Raw genomic sequence first — 15,542 nt, forward strand, 5'->3', positions numbered from 1 at the left:
ACAATTATATTTACTGTACTATTTTGCTTTGTGTTTTTAAATATATTCCATATGAAAACAAAGCATGTGATAATATACCATGAAATGGAACACACATTAGAGAGGGTCTCTTAGGGCTTGTCTACACCCAGCCGCTAGTTCGGCGGCTGGGAATCAAAGTTCTGGGTTCGACTTATCGCGTCTTGTCTGGACGCGATAAGTCGAACCAGGAAGTGATCGCCGTCGACTGCGGTACTCCAGCTAGACGAGAGGAGTACCGCGGCGTCGACGGGGGAGCCTGCCTGCCGCGTGTGGACCGAGGTAAGTTCGAACTAAGGTACTTCGAACTTCAGCTACGTTATTCACGTAGCTGAAGTTGCGTACCTTAGTTCGAATTGGGGGGTAAGTGTAGACCAAGCCTTAGTAACTATGGCAATTTCCTCCTTCCCATTACTCAGCACAACTTAAGTTCCCAGGTAGGCACCTTGAAGAGCCCAGACCTGAATTCCTAGTGCTCCTAAAAGCCCACCAAATTCAACAGGTTTTCAGAATTCACAAGGAATGCAGAATAAGGCCCACAATAGCAAAGCCTGTTTACTGGGAATCAAACATTCCATCCTCAGCAGAGTGGGGCCAAAGGCTGCGCAGTGGCTGACACCAGCTTTTGTGGAGACACACTCAAACTTAACTTATCTCACACAGAATCTGAGAGCCATAATTCACCAATGGGTTAGACAGAGTGCGGGTGTGACTCCACTGATGTCCCCAGTGAAGAATCTCCAGCTGGAATGTAGGAGAAATTTCAGTTGAGAATATTCAATATGTTCCAACTGGCTAGCTAGGTTTCAGAACCGAGTAATGGATCTATTAGCCTTCTGGTTCCTGAGGATGTGGTTCCTCGAAATGAAACCAAAAGAGACCAACAGTAACCAACAGAGACCAATTTGTTTATTCTAATGGAACCCACCAGAATTCCTACTTGGGCCACTGGTCCCAATGTTTTTGAAAGGGATCAAGGTTACCAAATAAACAATCTCACTGCATTCTTTTTAGATGGTACGAAAACATTGTTTGATTAATCAACCTGTTTGATGGAAGAATGAAAGTATTTGGTACAAATCAGAGGCACTTGCCATTGTTGCTTCAATGGTAGCTTTACTTTGAACTGCCTAACCTTTCTATATACATACAATGCTCACTGTTACTAATGTAAGCCACTTCCTGGTCCAAATACATTAATTTGTAATTTTGCCCAAAGCCCCCATACAAAAGTATACAATTATTTACACTGAATTCATGGTTATACAAATTATTTGGTAACAAATTTTGTCCTTGACCCCTGCATAAGGTGCCTGTGGTTCTTCTAATTCTAAAAAAAGGAGGCTGTTAATAAAAGTTAGAACAACGTGTGTGTGTGTGTGCGCGCGCGCACACACACACACACGAATGGTTTTTGGATCAGGATAGGTGGGAATTTGTTATTTAAGCCAACTCTATAATTTTTCCTATCCCTCCTGACCATTTTCTGGTAAAAAGAGACTGAAGCAATTTAAGTCTCAAAATGGGGATAGTTACCACTCAGCCCACTGTGTCTTGTGACTGTGTGCACAGAACCCTGCACCATTTTATACATCAGGTCACTGATGTGTAGATTTGGCCCTCAAACCAAAGGAACAGAAATGTTTGGCATGTCAAACAATTGGGAATTTCAGTTGTCTGTAACTTCCAATTCCTGTTTCTGGGCCTGATCCTGTTCCCTTTGGGTGAATGGGAATTTTACAATAGACTTCAAATGGGCCCTCCGCTCTCACAGAAAATTACTACAAGTCACCTACCCTACTATATAGTATATATATTTATATTATAAAACTAACTACAGAATAACAATTAGTTTTATAAAATACAGATGCCACTATGTTGACTTACTTGGTCATATGAAGGACACCTGTGACAGATTGTCTTGGACATGGGTAAGAGTAACAGAAAATATTCTTTTCCCTTTTGGATTTCTTGACTCAAGAAATTATTTTAAAAATTCACCTATAAAATTTAACACCAATCCATACAAATTGAACAACAAAAAACAAAACCCCACCTTTCATTAAAAAAAAAATCTGTCAAAAAGAACCTATGTATGTAAGAAACTATGAGGCGGGAGGACCGATTTCATAGTCAAAGCATTATTTCAGAAATACATGAGCTGGGAAGTGGTTTAATACTGTAAAACAAGAGTCTAAATACGAAACTCTACTCTATAATAAGGCACATGCGACATACTATACTTATTCAAAATAAAACTAAGAAGGCAAAGATCATGAATGGCTTTACTATAAGAACACTCATATAATATATCAAGATTTGACATCTACTATAAATAATCTGGCAGAGGCAAAAATATAAATTATATAAAATCATTTTCTTCTTTGCTTTTCCCTCATTTTTATCCTGTGATTATTAAAATACAGCATCTTTCCTGCTTAACTCTTCATATAAAAGTAATAACAAAAACACCATTAACAGAATACATCAATCTTTCTCCACACGACTCTTTTTGGTTATCCCTCTCCCATTTAAAATTATACAAGCTAAATAAACTCAGCCTTCTTTATACTAAACATGGAGTAATCTCCCTGAAAAATTCATGTCTCTGCACCCTTCTTAAAAGAAATCAGCCTGCACTAACCTTCCCCTAACGTACATCTTCCCCCTTCTTAGTCAACTCCTACCATTATCAAATAAAGATGAAGGGAAGAGCAAATGGTCCTTCACAAACCACCACTCTCTTAAGAGCATCGGTTTGCCAGGGCTATAGCTACCACTGATGCAACTGTGGCAAGTGTCTAAGTAAGAGAATGCATGTGGTTCTAATAAATTTTCCTACAGGAAAAAAAAAAAAAAGGGCATGATCTAATGAGTTGGCAAATTCTTCCTTTTCTGATACAAGATGGAAAATGGTGCGTGAAAATATAATTAAAACCCTGCACTATAAAGCCTTTCTTCTCTGTTTAATTCAGATATGGATTATGTGGGTTTTGGTGGCATCCAACTGCATTCACTCACAATTTTGCCCTTTGATGTAAAAACACAATGCTTTGATAGGTCAGAGGCATCTTCAAAGAAAGGATCACACTCTTTGCAACGTTATGCAGATGGAATATCCTCTGCTTTCCTTCTTGGGAATGGTTACGTTTGGATAATGTAGCTGCAAACTCCCAAGAATGCTTTTTCTCCCATGCTGCCTTCCCTCAAGTCAGTGAAGAGCTCTGAACCAAAGGCTAGGAAGGATTCAGATTTTCTTCTGGGAACCAATCATGACCTTTGATACAAAGTTCACAATGGCACTGGCAGGTTGCTCTGGATCGTGCTCTGCAAACAGGTGGCACACGTTATCCGTGGCGCTGCCTTGCTTCCTTGCAACAAATCCAAACACTCTGCAGGAGGCAAAAACAAAAACATGTTAACGAACAGAAGGCATCTTATTTCAAAAAGCAAAAGGTTTACTTTCCTCCACCAAACATTATTTTTTGAAAAAGAAAGTACTTTGCTGCAGGGTTCCAGTAAATGCACCTACTTCTGTCACACCAGTTTAGAGAGTTAGCAACATCTGACTTCGATAGCTGTTAGTGGAGACCATGTGGTTCAGCAGTAGGTAGGGCACAGGACTGGGGGAGTAGAGGGGGGAGAGAAATCTTGTTGACCTTGTTTCTATTCCTGCGGTTTGCTGCTCCAGGCCAATGGGAGCTGCTGGAAGCGGCGCGGGCCGAGGGACATACTGGCCGCTGCTTCCAGCAGCTCCCATTGGCCTGGAGCAGCGAACCGTGGCCACTGGGAGCCGCGATCGGCCAAACCTGCGGACGCAGCAGGTAAACAAACTGGCCCGGCCCGCCAGGGGCTTTCCCTGCACAAGTGGTGGAACAAGTTTGGGAACTGCTGCTACAGCAATTATTTTAAACTTAAAATTCACTGAACTATTCAAAGTAGGAATCAAGAAACTTTTGGAGCTACTCTCCCTCAACACAATACCCTACCCAACACAGGGTATATTATTTTCACTTTAATGTGTTTTATGCTTTAGGTCTCCAATAGTTCAACACTTTAAATACATTTGGTTAAGGATTAAAGTAGGATCTGGAAACTTAAGAGAAAACTTGAAGCACATCTTCAAGTCTGAAGTCGTTTCCTAGGCTAAGAAGCCGTTCTTAGTTGAGATACAATATAACCACGTAAATACACAGACTAGGACCACTATCAACTTACTTTGCAGAAGGTCCCTCTTTCATCCATCTTGTTGCATGAAGGAGGGGAGTAGCAAGAGGTGGGAAATACAAAGGAAAAAAAAAACATTAGTTTGTTGTAGGTCATCATCATCATCATCAACAACATCTATTAGAAACAGCATTCATCATCCTTACTTTCTGTCCTGTGGATCCAAAGCACAGAAGATAACAGTGTTGACTGGATAATGTCTTCGGAAAAAGAGTCTGATAGAAGAGAATAAAAGAAATTTTAAGCAACTTTATGACTCAAGGAATAGACTAAACTGCCTGGGCCAGATTGTCAAAACCTCAGCTCCCATTTAGATACCAAAATAAGTAGCCAGATTTTCAAAAGTGTTCAGCACTCAGGACTCTGTCACAATAGGAGTTGCTGGGTGTTGAGGGCTTTGGAAAATATGTCTGCATATGTTACACATGAGTCAATCTTAAGCGTTAATCCTTCCAGGTACTGAGTGCTGTTGAGTGCCTTCAACATGCATAGTATAGCAGCTGAAGGTAGCAGCACCTTTCAGGAAGCACTCAGCAGCTTGGAAGATTGAACCCTCAGTGCAGAAATAAGACTCATGGTTATGGCTCTATTTATGAAGCATACCACTGTTCAACCACTGGCTCATTTAAATGTCTCAGTAATAAAAGGATCAGTAACATAAGGATGGAACTTAATAACCACATATTTTTAAGTTTAGTAGCTTATTCTTTCCTTTTTGGCTTCTACATATTAACAGAAATCAATCTTCTGCCAGAGTGACAGGTTAAGAATAAACCCACCACAGGAAAAGAATAAACCCATGTTTGTTTTCCCAATAGCTTAGAATAATAATATAAAGATAATGGCCCATGAGAGACAGGCCAGAAAACTCCCTTCCAGTGTTCATTTGGTGCCAGAATTCTCAAACCTGTGTGTCTGACGTTGGATACCTAAACTGAGGTGACTTGAACAGGAAATGCGAGAACACAGCACCTCTGAAAATCAGGCTATGTTAGGTATCTAAAGTTACCAACTCACATTTGAAAATTGTGGCTTATGGTTTGGCTTTCCAAATTCAGACCTAGTACAAATGACTGCAGCTCCATTGAAATCAGTGGGTCTGAGTTTGGCCTGTAATTTTAAACTATCTTTCCCCCCTTACTGAGCAGTTTTCAAATATTTGGAAAAATTCAAAGACTGTGCAGCTACCCTAGTATTATTCAGCAAGTGAACATAATTTTTAATACAACAGTTTCCATGCACTAAGCACACCAAAGCAATATCTTGAGTACCGATTGTGCAGTGTCCAATTAAGCCAACACTGCTCTGCAACAGTGTACATTGGACATTACAGTCTGATTCAGTGAGCAGGATGGGTGGGGAGTGCTGGCCAGGGCACTGGAATTACCCTGTATTCTGTTAGAAAATGTTATATGAGATCATTAAATTCCATTACAGAACATCAGGATGTAGAAGGTGCCGTTTGGATGAAGTGTTAATAGCTCAGTACCACATCGAGCCCAATCTGATGTGGGACCGGATTCTCTACTTATTTAGATCAAAGAAACTGTGTTATTACTATATGAGCCTTATGGAGACTGTAGAAAGGGATTAGGAAGAACAATTCCACAGCAGTTTTATTAGTGTACAGCAGTTAGGGTGACCACAAGTCCCAATTTTATATGGATAGTCACGACATCTAGGGCTCTGTCTTATATAGGCGCCTATGATCCCCCCACCCCCATCCTGATTTTTCACACTTGCTGTCTGGTCACCCTAACAGCAGTGTCTGGCCAGAGATCAATACCTCACTTCACTTACTTTCTTTGATTATCTGTCAGTGTGATCCCCTGAGCAGACACCTTGAAATGGACAACAGTAGAGATGGGAGGAGGCTCTTGCATCAGTGTTATGCTCAGGGCTTTCTGCACTGCCTGATAGCCTGTGAGGGACTCCATTTCCACAGAGTTCAGATACCAAACATTGCACGCTGTAAAGAACAGAGGATAGGATTCAAGAGCTAGGTTTGGTTTTGCTTAGTTGAGTCCTGTTTGATTCTTTTTGTGTAATGAACTTCACAATTTTCCACCTTTGTCAACAGTCAGGCTGCTGGTGAAGAATGATTACTAACTAATAAGATGTTCTTGTTCCAGTGTCCCATTGTCATCTTCCCCTTCTGTTTGTCTTGTCCCATGGTTGTGCCTTAATACAAGATTGTAAATTTTGGGGGGCAGATGCTGCCAATCTTTTTGCTTACATTTAGAGACAATTTGCTTAATTTAGAGTATCTAGCCCAATGGGGCCCTGATCCCTCATTGGAGCCTTTAGGTACTTCTGAAATCCAAATCATGAATACAAATTGATAAAACACAAATCACAGCATTGAGAGATGGCACTCCTGGGAATGATCACAGCAACCATTCAGCTGTGGGAGGAGGAACGGAGTACCTTGGCCTTAAAACGCAGTGACTGCAGTTAACACAGAAACTCCAGGATCCACATGTTTGCAGGGTCAGTTCACAGGTGTTCACACTTTCAAACAGTGTTTAAATTGCACGCAAATGAAACTATTCACTTGTTTGGCAAAACAACAAGAATGCCTTCTCTCCACATAAAAATGACAATTGTTGTGTAATTCTACTTCTCTGTACTTTCAAAGGGGTTTTTGTGTGTGTTATAGTTTCAGTTCAAAGCAACTTTAAGAAAAATAAAAAATATTATTTCATATCTTTTGGGTCCAAACTTTAAAAAATGGGCTCTACTTAGGGCGTGCCAACTTTTGGGAAACCAACTTGAGTCCTAAAGCGATATCTATAATTCTATGAAACCATAGGTAAAAATTTAATCTACCATCCCACAATGTTTCAGAGCCTATTGCTATTAGTTTCAGTGTTTCCGTATGATCAGTGGTTCATAGAATTTGACATCTTCCAATAATTGCTCTACAGTTCACTGAGCAATATCTCAGTGTACATGATACCTGACCTCTTGTACAAAAACGGTAATGGGCATTCAAGCCCTGATTCAGCATGCTACGTAAGAGAACTACAGTAGAACTTCAGAGTTATGAGCACCTCGGGAATGGAGGTTTTTCATAACTCTGAAATGTTTGTAACTCTGAACAAAATGTTATGGTTGTTATTTCAAAAGTTTACAATTGAACATTGACTTAATACAGCTTTGAAACTTTATTATGCAGAAGAAAAATGCTGCTTTTAACCATCTTAATTTAAATGAAACAAACACAGAGTTCCCTTACCTTGTCAAATCTTTTTTTAAATTTTCCCTTTATTTTTTTAATAGTTTAAATTTAACACAGTACTATACTGTATTTGCTGCCCCCACCCCCCACCCCTGTGGCTGCCTGATCGTGTACTTCTGATCCCAAATGAGGTGTGTGGTTGACTGATCAGTAACTCTGATGTTGTGAAGGCCAAGATTATAACAGGGGTCAAAAAAGAACTAGATAAATTCATGGAGAATTGGTCCATCAATGGCTATTAGCCAGGATGGGCAGGGATGGTGTCCCTAGCCTCTGTTTGCCAGAAGCTGGGAAAGGCCACAGGAGATGTTCGATCACTTGATGATTACCTGCTCTGTTCATTTCCTCTGGGGCACCTGGCATTGGCCACTGTCAGAAGACAGGATACTGGACTAGATGGACCTTTGGTCTGACCCAGTATGGCCGTTCTGATGTTTGTAACTTTGAGATTCTACTGTACACACATGCTTAAAGTTAGGCGCATGCTTAAGTACCTTGCTGAATCGGGACCTAAGAGACAAAGGATTAGATAATCCAGAATAATTTCTTACAACCACGTAAGAAACTTTCTGGAACCGTAAAGCATGTTTAGTCCTACTCTTCAGTGCAATCAGTGCTGGTTTCACACAAATACTAACAAAATTTGTGTCCTGACACAAACATTGTGCAGCTGTCCATGCTAGAATTTAAAGTTAGTTAACACGTGTTGAGTAGTATGGATTAAACACTACTGAAAATTCAAATGTCATACCATACCTACAAGATTAGGAGAGCAAAAAAATAAATTATATCCAACAACTTCTCTTTTCATACTACTGCCCTGTAATTCAGGCAAAGTCTTCTACATATTTTCCACTGAGAATACATGGCTCTTTCAAACTACAAACTGTTTTTATATAAACTGAACAAGCTTGTGATTCCAGCAAGACTATCAAGCAAATTTTCTGCATATTTGCAACCCACTCACTTTAACTTGGGATGTAAGTTAATGAAGAATTTGGCCCAAAGGTGGACATTCCAAATTAAAAGATGAAAAGGATGAGAAAATACAGTGATGTGAGCCAATTATCTGAATTTAAATTCCACTTGGTTCAACTTCTGACAGCCAGAAACAAACAAATTTTCTTATCACAAATAAAAAAAATTGTAAAACATATTGCTGCTTTAGCCTCAATCACCTTTGTTTGAATTAATTATAAATCACTTCATTGAAAGAGAAATTTCAGGGAAACGAGGGAGGGAGAGTTTGAAGGAACATTAATTAATGAATTCCTCTCTATAATTTATCTTTCCAGAATTCTAAATACCACTCCAAGTTACGAACCCTCTATCTTTCACATAATTACTCTACATGTTGCAAAACTAGATTTGAACCAATCGAGAGCTTTTCCTCACAGGAAACTAGCCTGGATTCACGGTCACATTTCTAATCACTTGTGATGTTCACATGGAGAGATTCCCTTTCTTTTGCAGCAGACATTCCATTGGTGCCAACAGCCTCATATGCTTTTGTTCCTAAACAAAACAGCTAACCTTTTTGCTCTGGATAAGTCTCCAATGGGATTTTACTGCATTGCTCTAAAGTCTGTCCTCATTTACTTTCTCTAGACAGAATAAATAATATATCATCCACTTCCTAGACATTTTGGGAAGCACCAAAAGGAATGTCAAATTAAAGATAGTGGTGTATCCTTATGATTAATACAGCTTTTTGTGGGAACAGACTGGAAGGAATCCCTAATTTTGGTGCATAATATGTGCTCTTATCTGATATGTGGCACAAAGGGGTATCAATGGTAGTAATCCCATAGAAACTGTGTTGGGAGCAAGCTGAAAAAACAGATGGTTATGTGATAGCATTCTCCCTACAATGTAGTTGTCCTCTCTACATTCTATAGCTGCTACTTTGGAGTCGCATCTATTCGAGCTGGGGAAGAGAGCTACTCAGTACGGCACATTCTTGAACTTTATTGTAATTTATGCTACTCCTGGTATGGTCATTCAGTGCCATTTGGAATGGACATTCCCACAATGGTTGTAATATACTTTGGAAGAAAAATGCATGTAGATTGGGAAACATGCAGAGCACAAGACAGTGCTACCAAGCACAGGGGAAGGCTGGAAGGCTAATGGAATAAGGAGCTGCCCATGGGGAAAGCCAGAGATCTTTGTAAGTGGCTTCTATAGATTCCAGACCTCCAGACTTTTGGGGGTTCCCTATTCTCATATCTGCACTGCCACAGGGCCTGCCCCCCAGTGGAGATAATGAGATACAGCAGGCACATGATGGAAGCCTCAAAACTATTTGAGAAGCAAAAGATTTGGCACTTAGATTCTGTACTGGGATAACGGACGGCATCGCTCTTCTCATTTAGCTGTAGAAATGGTTAACCTAGAAGCACGCATTTTTGTTTGGTTTGGGTTAGGGCAGTAGTCGGGGATCGCATCTGCTTTAATCAAACCATAGTTGTTTAAATAAAAGCTTGGTTGCTTGAGTATCTGTTTAGAGTCTGGGCTTTCATGCTGAACTCCATATTGAGAATGTTTGTGTGATAGGAGAGAAAAATGTTTGAACTAAACAAAGTCAATGTGAAGTGAATCAACTCCGGGACAAGACACTCCAAGTGGTAGGGCAAAAACATCATGTCCCTTCCAACTTCCCTATTCAAGTCCTAAGCCCCTGTTTCAAAATTAGGTATACCAAGATGGTTATTAAATTTCCATTCAGTCAAATTATCTTTGATGTGACATTCCCCAGATGGAGCTGCCTAACAACTAGTCCCCAGATGAATAAAAAAACCCAGCTATTATTTCTTTTTCCCTAGGAAGGTTACATGTCCTGGATAATGAGAACCCAGCTAGACCTCAAGAGGAAATGTGTGCCTATTATGCTGAATCTATTTATAGAACTTTTCCTCTTAAATTCCTCCTCCTTGGCTCCAAGTCTAGTGGCCACCACACCCGCTGCAGTGGTAATGGTAAACAGAAATGCCAATGTGTGCTTGCTTCCAGCACAGCCTAGCCAAGACTGACCATTGCCTCAGCCACACATTCCTGCTCAATTATATCATTTAAAGTGCCACTTCACTTTTAAAAGTCAAAACGAAACAGATAGCTGCATAATCACAGGACAACACTCTCACTCCATAGCTGCTTGGAATAGCACTGCCCTTTGCTAAATGCTCTATAACGTATCAGAGCAACTATACAGCACTCTGACAGCCGAAGACTAAAAAACACTTGGTCAAGATCTTTTGGTCTGTGGCTTCTTCGTCTGATGCAGGTCAGGGAGGTGATGGCAAATATAGCACCGCCTCCCTTGATTGTTGGGCAACTTAGAGCAGCCTGAAGGCCATTCTGGCAGCCAGGGGTCACTGAGATGTAGGAGTGATCTGGTTCCTTTCCCCAGAGCATGGCCACTGCACTTGGGGCTGAGAGGGTGGGGTAGTGCAGTGAGTCTCTATGGCAGCTCTATGCATCCAGGGACTGCTGCATGCTAAGGAATCCTCTCGGTCACCTAAGCTGACACTAAGAGGTGGTTTTATTTTGTTAGAGTGGCAGGGAGCTGCTGCATCACAGCGAAGAAAAAGGGCCCTTAACAATAAAACAGGAGGACCAAGGAATCAGATACTTCATTTCTTTGAATCATATTGTCTCTGGTGAAGAATGAGCATTTTTAGGTTTGGCTACTAATTTTACAAATCTATGTGCTGCAGACACATGCACAAACACGACACAGGACTAAAAACCTGGTCCTTCAACACAGGTCTCCATCACTTCACTGGCAGTAATAGCACAGCCTTCACTCTGTGGGCCAGGCTCTAGAGGGCAACATTGCACCCTCACTCACATGCACAGATCCGGTACATTACATACTTCTCAATTGCAGTTTAATTTACCCAATTCCTTTTTTCATCCTCAGCCTCCTGTTTTGTTTTGTTTTTTTTCTCCTGCTTGTAATGTACATTTGGTAACAACTGTAATTTCATCAAATGGAAGAGGAATGTACTAACCTGCACCCTGCTTTAGGAGCTCTGCTGCCGAGTTTGCAGCAGTCTGTGGAGCTGTTTCTGCGATCTCCTCCAAGGGATCTGCAAATATGAACCACCACACACATTTTTATTGTGACTTGGATTGAGAGGTCAATCTCAAATAGGAGTCGAGGTCTTGAAATTATGACCTCATATACCGGACGATTCTTCATCAGAAACATTAAAAAATCCTGCAATCCACAATACCATCCATGATGCGTGATTACTATGCTGTACAACTTTTTTGGGTGCTAGAAGCAGAGCACTTATAACCCTGTGGTTTTGTGCTAACCACAGATAGTTATGTATTACTGCTGAAAGAGACATCATCGTGTCAAAATGCTTTTTTAATTAACCTATTTCCTCACTCATGTTACAAAAAATCCTCCTATAATTTTAAAATTAATTTAAAGAACTATCATTTCTACTAATCACTTTAGCATAACACATTGCAACTTGATCAGTGAAATTAATCTAGTCAATTTCATTTTTCTTGCGTCAGCTTCTGAATTACATTTGCAGGTACTCGTGGCACCACCAAACGGTGCCATGTGTAGGCTGTAAATACAGCACTGGAAGGTTTGTTTTGGAATCTTTCCGCTATAATTAAAAAAAAAAAAAAACTCAGACACATTTTGATTTTTTGTAAAAGTTTGTATAGAACCTATATTTCGGGCTATATGTGGGTACGACATGGTTTCTCTTTCAGTATGATCAAGAAAAACAGAGGCCCTGATTCACTGCTTACCACCATCGGACTACTCACAAGCTCACAGTTAAGTACATGTTTAGTGCTGTATGAATCAGGACCAGAATAAGAAACCACAGACAGTTCATGCTTTAACTCCATCTTTACATTAAAAGGCTTGATTGTATCAGACTAGATCCATTCATTTCAGTAGGTTCGTCCAGGGCAAAAAGACAAATGTTTCAACCCTGAACTTTCTGCTAGAACCAAAGGAACTTCCCATTTTATCTGATAAGGAAAGGTGGCGCGAGCGCACCCATCACAGTGGTTTTTCTATCCATATATCTAAAGACAGATCTCTGATCCACATTCTTCCACGGTATGATATTGTGCTTCAATGTCTCCATTAAGATATTTCATGGATTTACATATTTCGAATGCTATGTTAGAGTACAGACATACAGCATTTAGGAGTAGAAAAGTTTAAGAGTTCAATGGAAAACCGCAAGAATGTTTAACAGTTCAGTAATACATCTGGTGTTTGCTTTATAGGGGAGAATAAACAGACAACTGAATTATGGGCCAAAAATACACATAAGCTTTTTTGTTGATGTGTTAGAGAAGTTTATGGAGTCACCACAACCCAAAACAGAATTATAGTCCCATAATCCATGTGCTCTTTAATATTTATTTATTGCAATATTTAGACCTGCATAAACTGCTGTTTCTTTCCCTCAACTACACCCTAAAAGTATCTGCTTTTTTTCAATCCTACTTTTCCCCCTTACAGAATTCTTGCTATCTATGCTTGGGTAAAGATTGGTTGAATCTAACTATACCTGGGTGTGATGTCAAATCTACAAAATAATTTTTTTTTAAAAATATTGGATTACAGTGCTAATCACCATGAGTTATATATGTTTATTACTGGGGCATCACAGTACTAATCAGTTCTGAACTGCAGCTTGGACAAAAGTTGCTTGGCAACTGTCTGACATTCTTTCCTATGCATTCTTGTTCAGAACTTTACCCTGACATGTTCACCTGCCTTCAGATATAGCTATTTTGAAGTGGATCCCTGGTTGTGTATCACTTTTATTTTGTATTTTGACTAGCATACCTCTGTCTGGGATGAGTAGTTTGCAGGGTAATGCCAGAGGAGTAATAGAATGTTGATACACCAAAGCTGTCAAACTCCCTGTGGTTAAAAGAACAACAAGACAGGCAAGATTACTTTTTGTGCACAAAAAGAATGCTTACGAGGTATGTTTGCTTTTCAATAGTTTACAGGCTAAAGAAAACCCTTAAAAACATTTTTTCCCCTTCGCTACTAAGACACTTTAACAACTACCTTTTTTGGTAATTTTTAAAAGATCCATCTTCTCATCATTTCTTGTGTCTAACTCCTTTTACATGAACTGCAGTCCCCCCCCCCGCCCCGAATCTTATTAAATACTAATTTACTTTAAAGAGAAAGATGACAATGATAATGTGCTTTACAAATATTACCTTATTAAGTCTCAATCCTCATAAGAGGCAGGTAAGAACAGACAAGCTAAGCAATCTGCCCAACGTCACACTGTGAGGCAGTGGAAAAGCTGGGAAAATAACTCAAGAGTCCTAACTTCTGGTCCCTTGCTTTAACCACTAGGCAGTCAAGTCAATTTGTGTTTTAATGGTAAAAAGAACAGCTAGAGGAATTTTCCACCTCCCGAGGTGAGGCCATCTGCATAGTATCCCAGGTTAAATCATGCCTCCTTCTAATTAGTGCCCTGAGACACCATTTGCTGTAACTATATAGCAAGGCTGAGATTTTCAGTTCCACCTAAGGGATCTGGACCTTCTGTTCCCATTAAAATGTCAATGCACATTTTACACTCTATATTTGGAGGGGTGATTGGCCAGTCTATTAGTGCAAAAGGAAGTTGCCTTTAATTCCAGACACTGAAAAATATTAACAAATAACCCAACCATATTTCAGTTCTGGAGAAAATTAGACTGTTTTTTTTTATTATTATTATTTTCTATAGACTACCAACAACTGCTGTAAAAATCAGAGCCCAGGGCCCAATCTTACAATTGCTGAGCACCTTCCTTTCCTGTTGATATCACTGGGAGTTGATGGTGCCCAACAGCTCAGAGATCTGGGTCCTAATGAGCCCTCTGTGGCCATGGAGGGGGGCAGGGAATGGCTGGATGCAGAAGGGGGGGTGGCATCACAGGTGAACTTGGAGATGGGAATGAGGATTCCCCTATTGTGAAGTATCCCCATTATGAGTAGCACCTTGTAAGGGCAGCAAGAGTAGTCTGTGAAGTAGCTATATAGACATGTAACCACTCCACAGCTCGGGCAGGGAAGATTCCTCGCAATTCAGGCCCCAAATCATCAGTCTAGTGCCTGACCTGGCTACTTGGGTTGGTTGCTGGCAGATGATACTTGTCTATCAACATAATCAAAGCCAAGAAATTTACAACAAAGTATACATGCATTAGTACAGGTCAATAGGTGCCAGACTGTGCTGAGATACCAGTGCAGCCTGAATAGTGATGTTCCTTGTTAACACATAACACTTCTGCAGTGTAGATTCTGATGGGAGAAATACCGAATGAAGGTAACGATGCTACAACACAGCCTATGTAAAACACTAACATAAACTGCCACATTATTTAGTAAATAAGAGGAGTACTGTAGATGGATAGTCCAGTGGCTAGGTCTTTAGCCAGGGACTTGGGAAATCTGGGTTCAATTCCTTGCCTTAGCACAGACTTCCTGACTGATGTCGAGAAAGTCAGTTAAAGTAAAATTTTCATAATTACTTAAGTGATTTAGGACCCAAGCAGTGTTCCCTCTAATCTGTGCAACTGCGCAAGAGTCAGTCAAGTGCTGCACACTTGATTAGTAGAACCGCGTACATCCGGCAACTTGTGCTGAGGTGCCCCTCCCGCCGCTGCTGCTCCTGCCCTCTGCCTTGAAGCCTCTGGCCAGTTGCTCGCGGGACCCTCCTGCTTGCTGTGCAGAGTGGGGAGGCGTTGGTGGGGGAAGGAAGTTGATGTTGGGGTGTTCCCCTCCCCCAGAGACGGCTCTATGTTTTTTGCCGCCCCAAGCACGGCAGTCAGGCGGCCTTCGGTGGCACGCCTGCGGGCGGTCCACTGGTCACGTGGATTCAGCAGCGTTTCTGCGGGTGATCTGCCGGTCCCGCACCTTCGGCATACCCCGCCGCCGAATTGCTGCCAAAGCTGCGGGACCAGCGAACCTCCTGCAGGCATGCCGCCGAAGGCTGCCTGACTGCCGCCCCCTGCGGCTTGCCGCCCCAGGCACGCGCTTGCTGCGCTGGTG

The 15,542-nt window shown here is 40.9% G+C and overlaps 1 protein-coding gene across 1 annotated transcript in view; it reads right to left on the reverse strand.

The window, feature by feature from the left end:
- Positions 1-3,143: 3,143 nt before the first annotated feature.
- The window catches only part of LOC112109441 (tensin-3), a 352,165-nt gene continuing 339,766 nt past the window's right edge, over positions 3,144-15,542 (reverse strand). Inside the window, exons 28-33 of the mRNA XM_026654112.2 lie at positions 13,326-13,403; positions 11,500-11,577; positions 6,046-6,214; positions 4,392-4,460; positions 4,237-4,263; positions 3,144-3,410 (exon numbers count right to left, since the gene is read on the reverse strand). Coding sequence (XP_026509897.1) covers positions 3,266-3,410; positions 4,237-4,263; positions 4,392-4,460; positions 6,046-6,214; positions 11,500-11,577; positions 13,326-13,403 — 566 coding nt within the window. The 3' untranslated portion in view covers positions 3,144-3,265. The remainder of the gene's footprint in view (positions 3,411-4,236; positions 4,264-4,391; positions 4,461-6,045; positions 6,215-11,499; positions 11,578-13,325; positions 13,404-15,542) is intronic.

The sequence above is a fragment of the Terrapene carolina genome, unplaced genomic scaffold (genome assembly GCF_002925995.2).
Source record: "Terrapene carolina triunguis isolate 2854851 unplaced genomic scaffold, T_m_triunguis-2.0 Scaffold180, whole genome shotgun sequence".
Taxonomy (NCBI): Eukaryota; Metazoa; Chordata; order Testudines; family Emydidae; genus Terrapene; species Terrapene triunguis.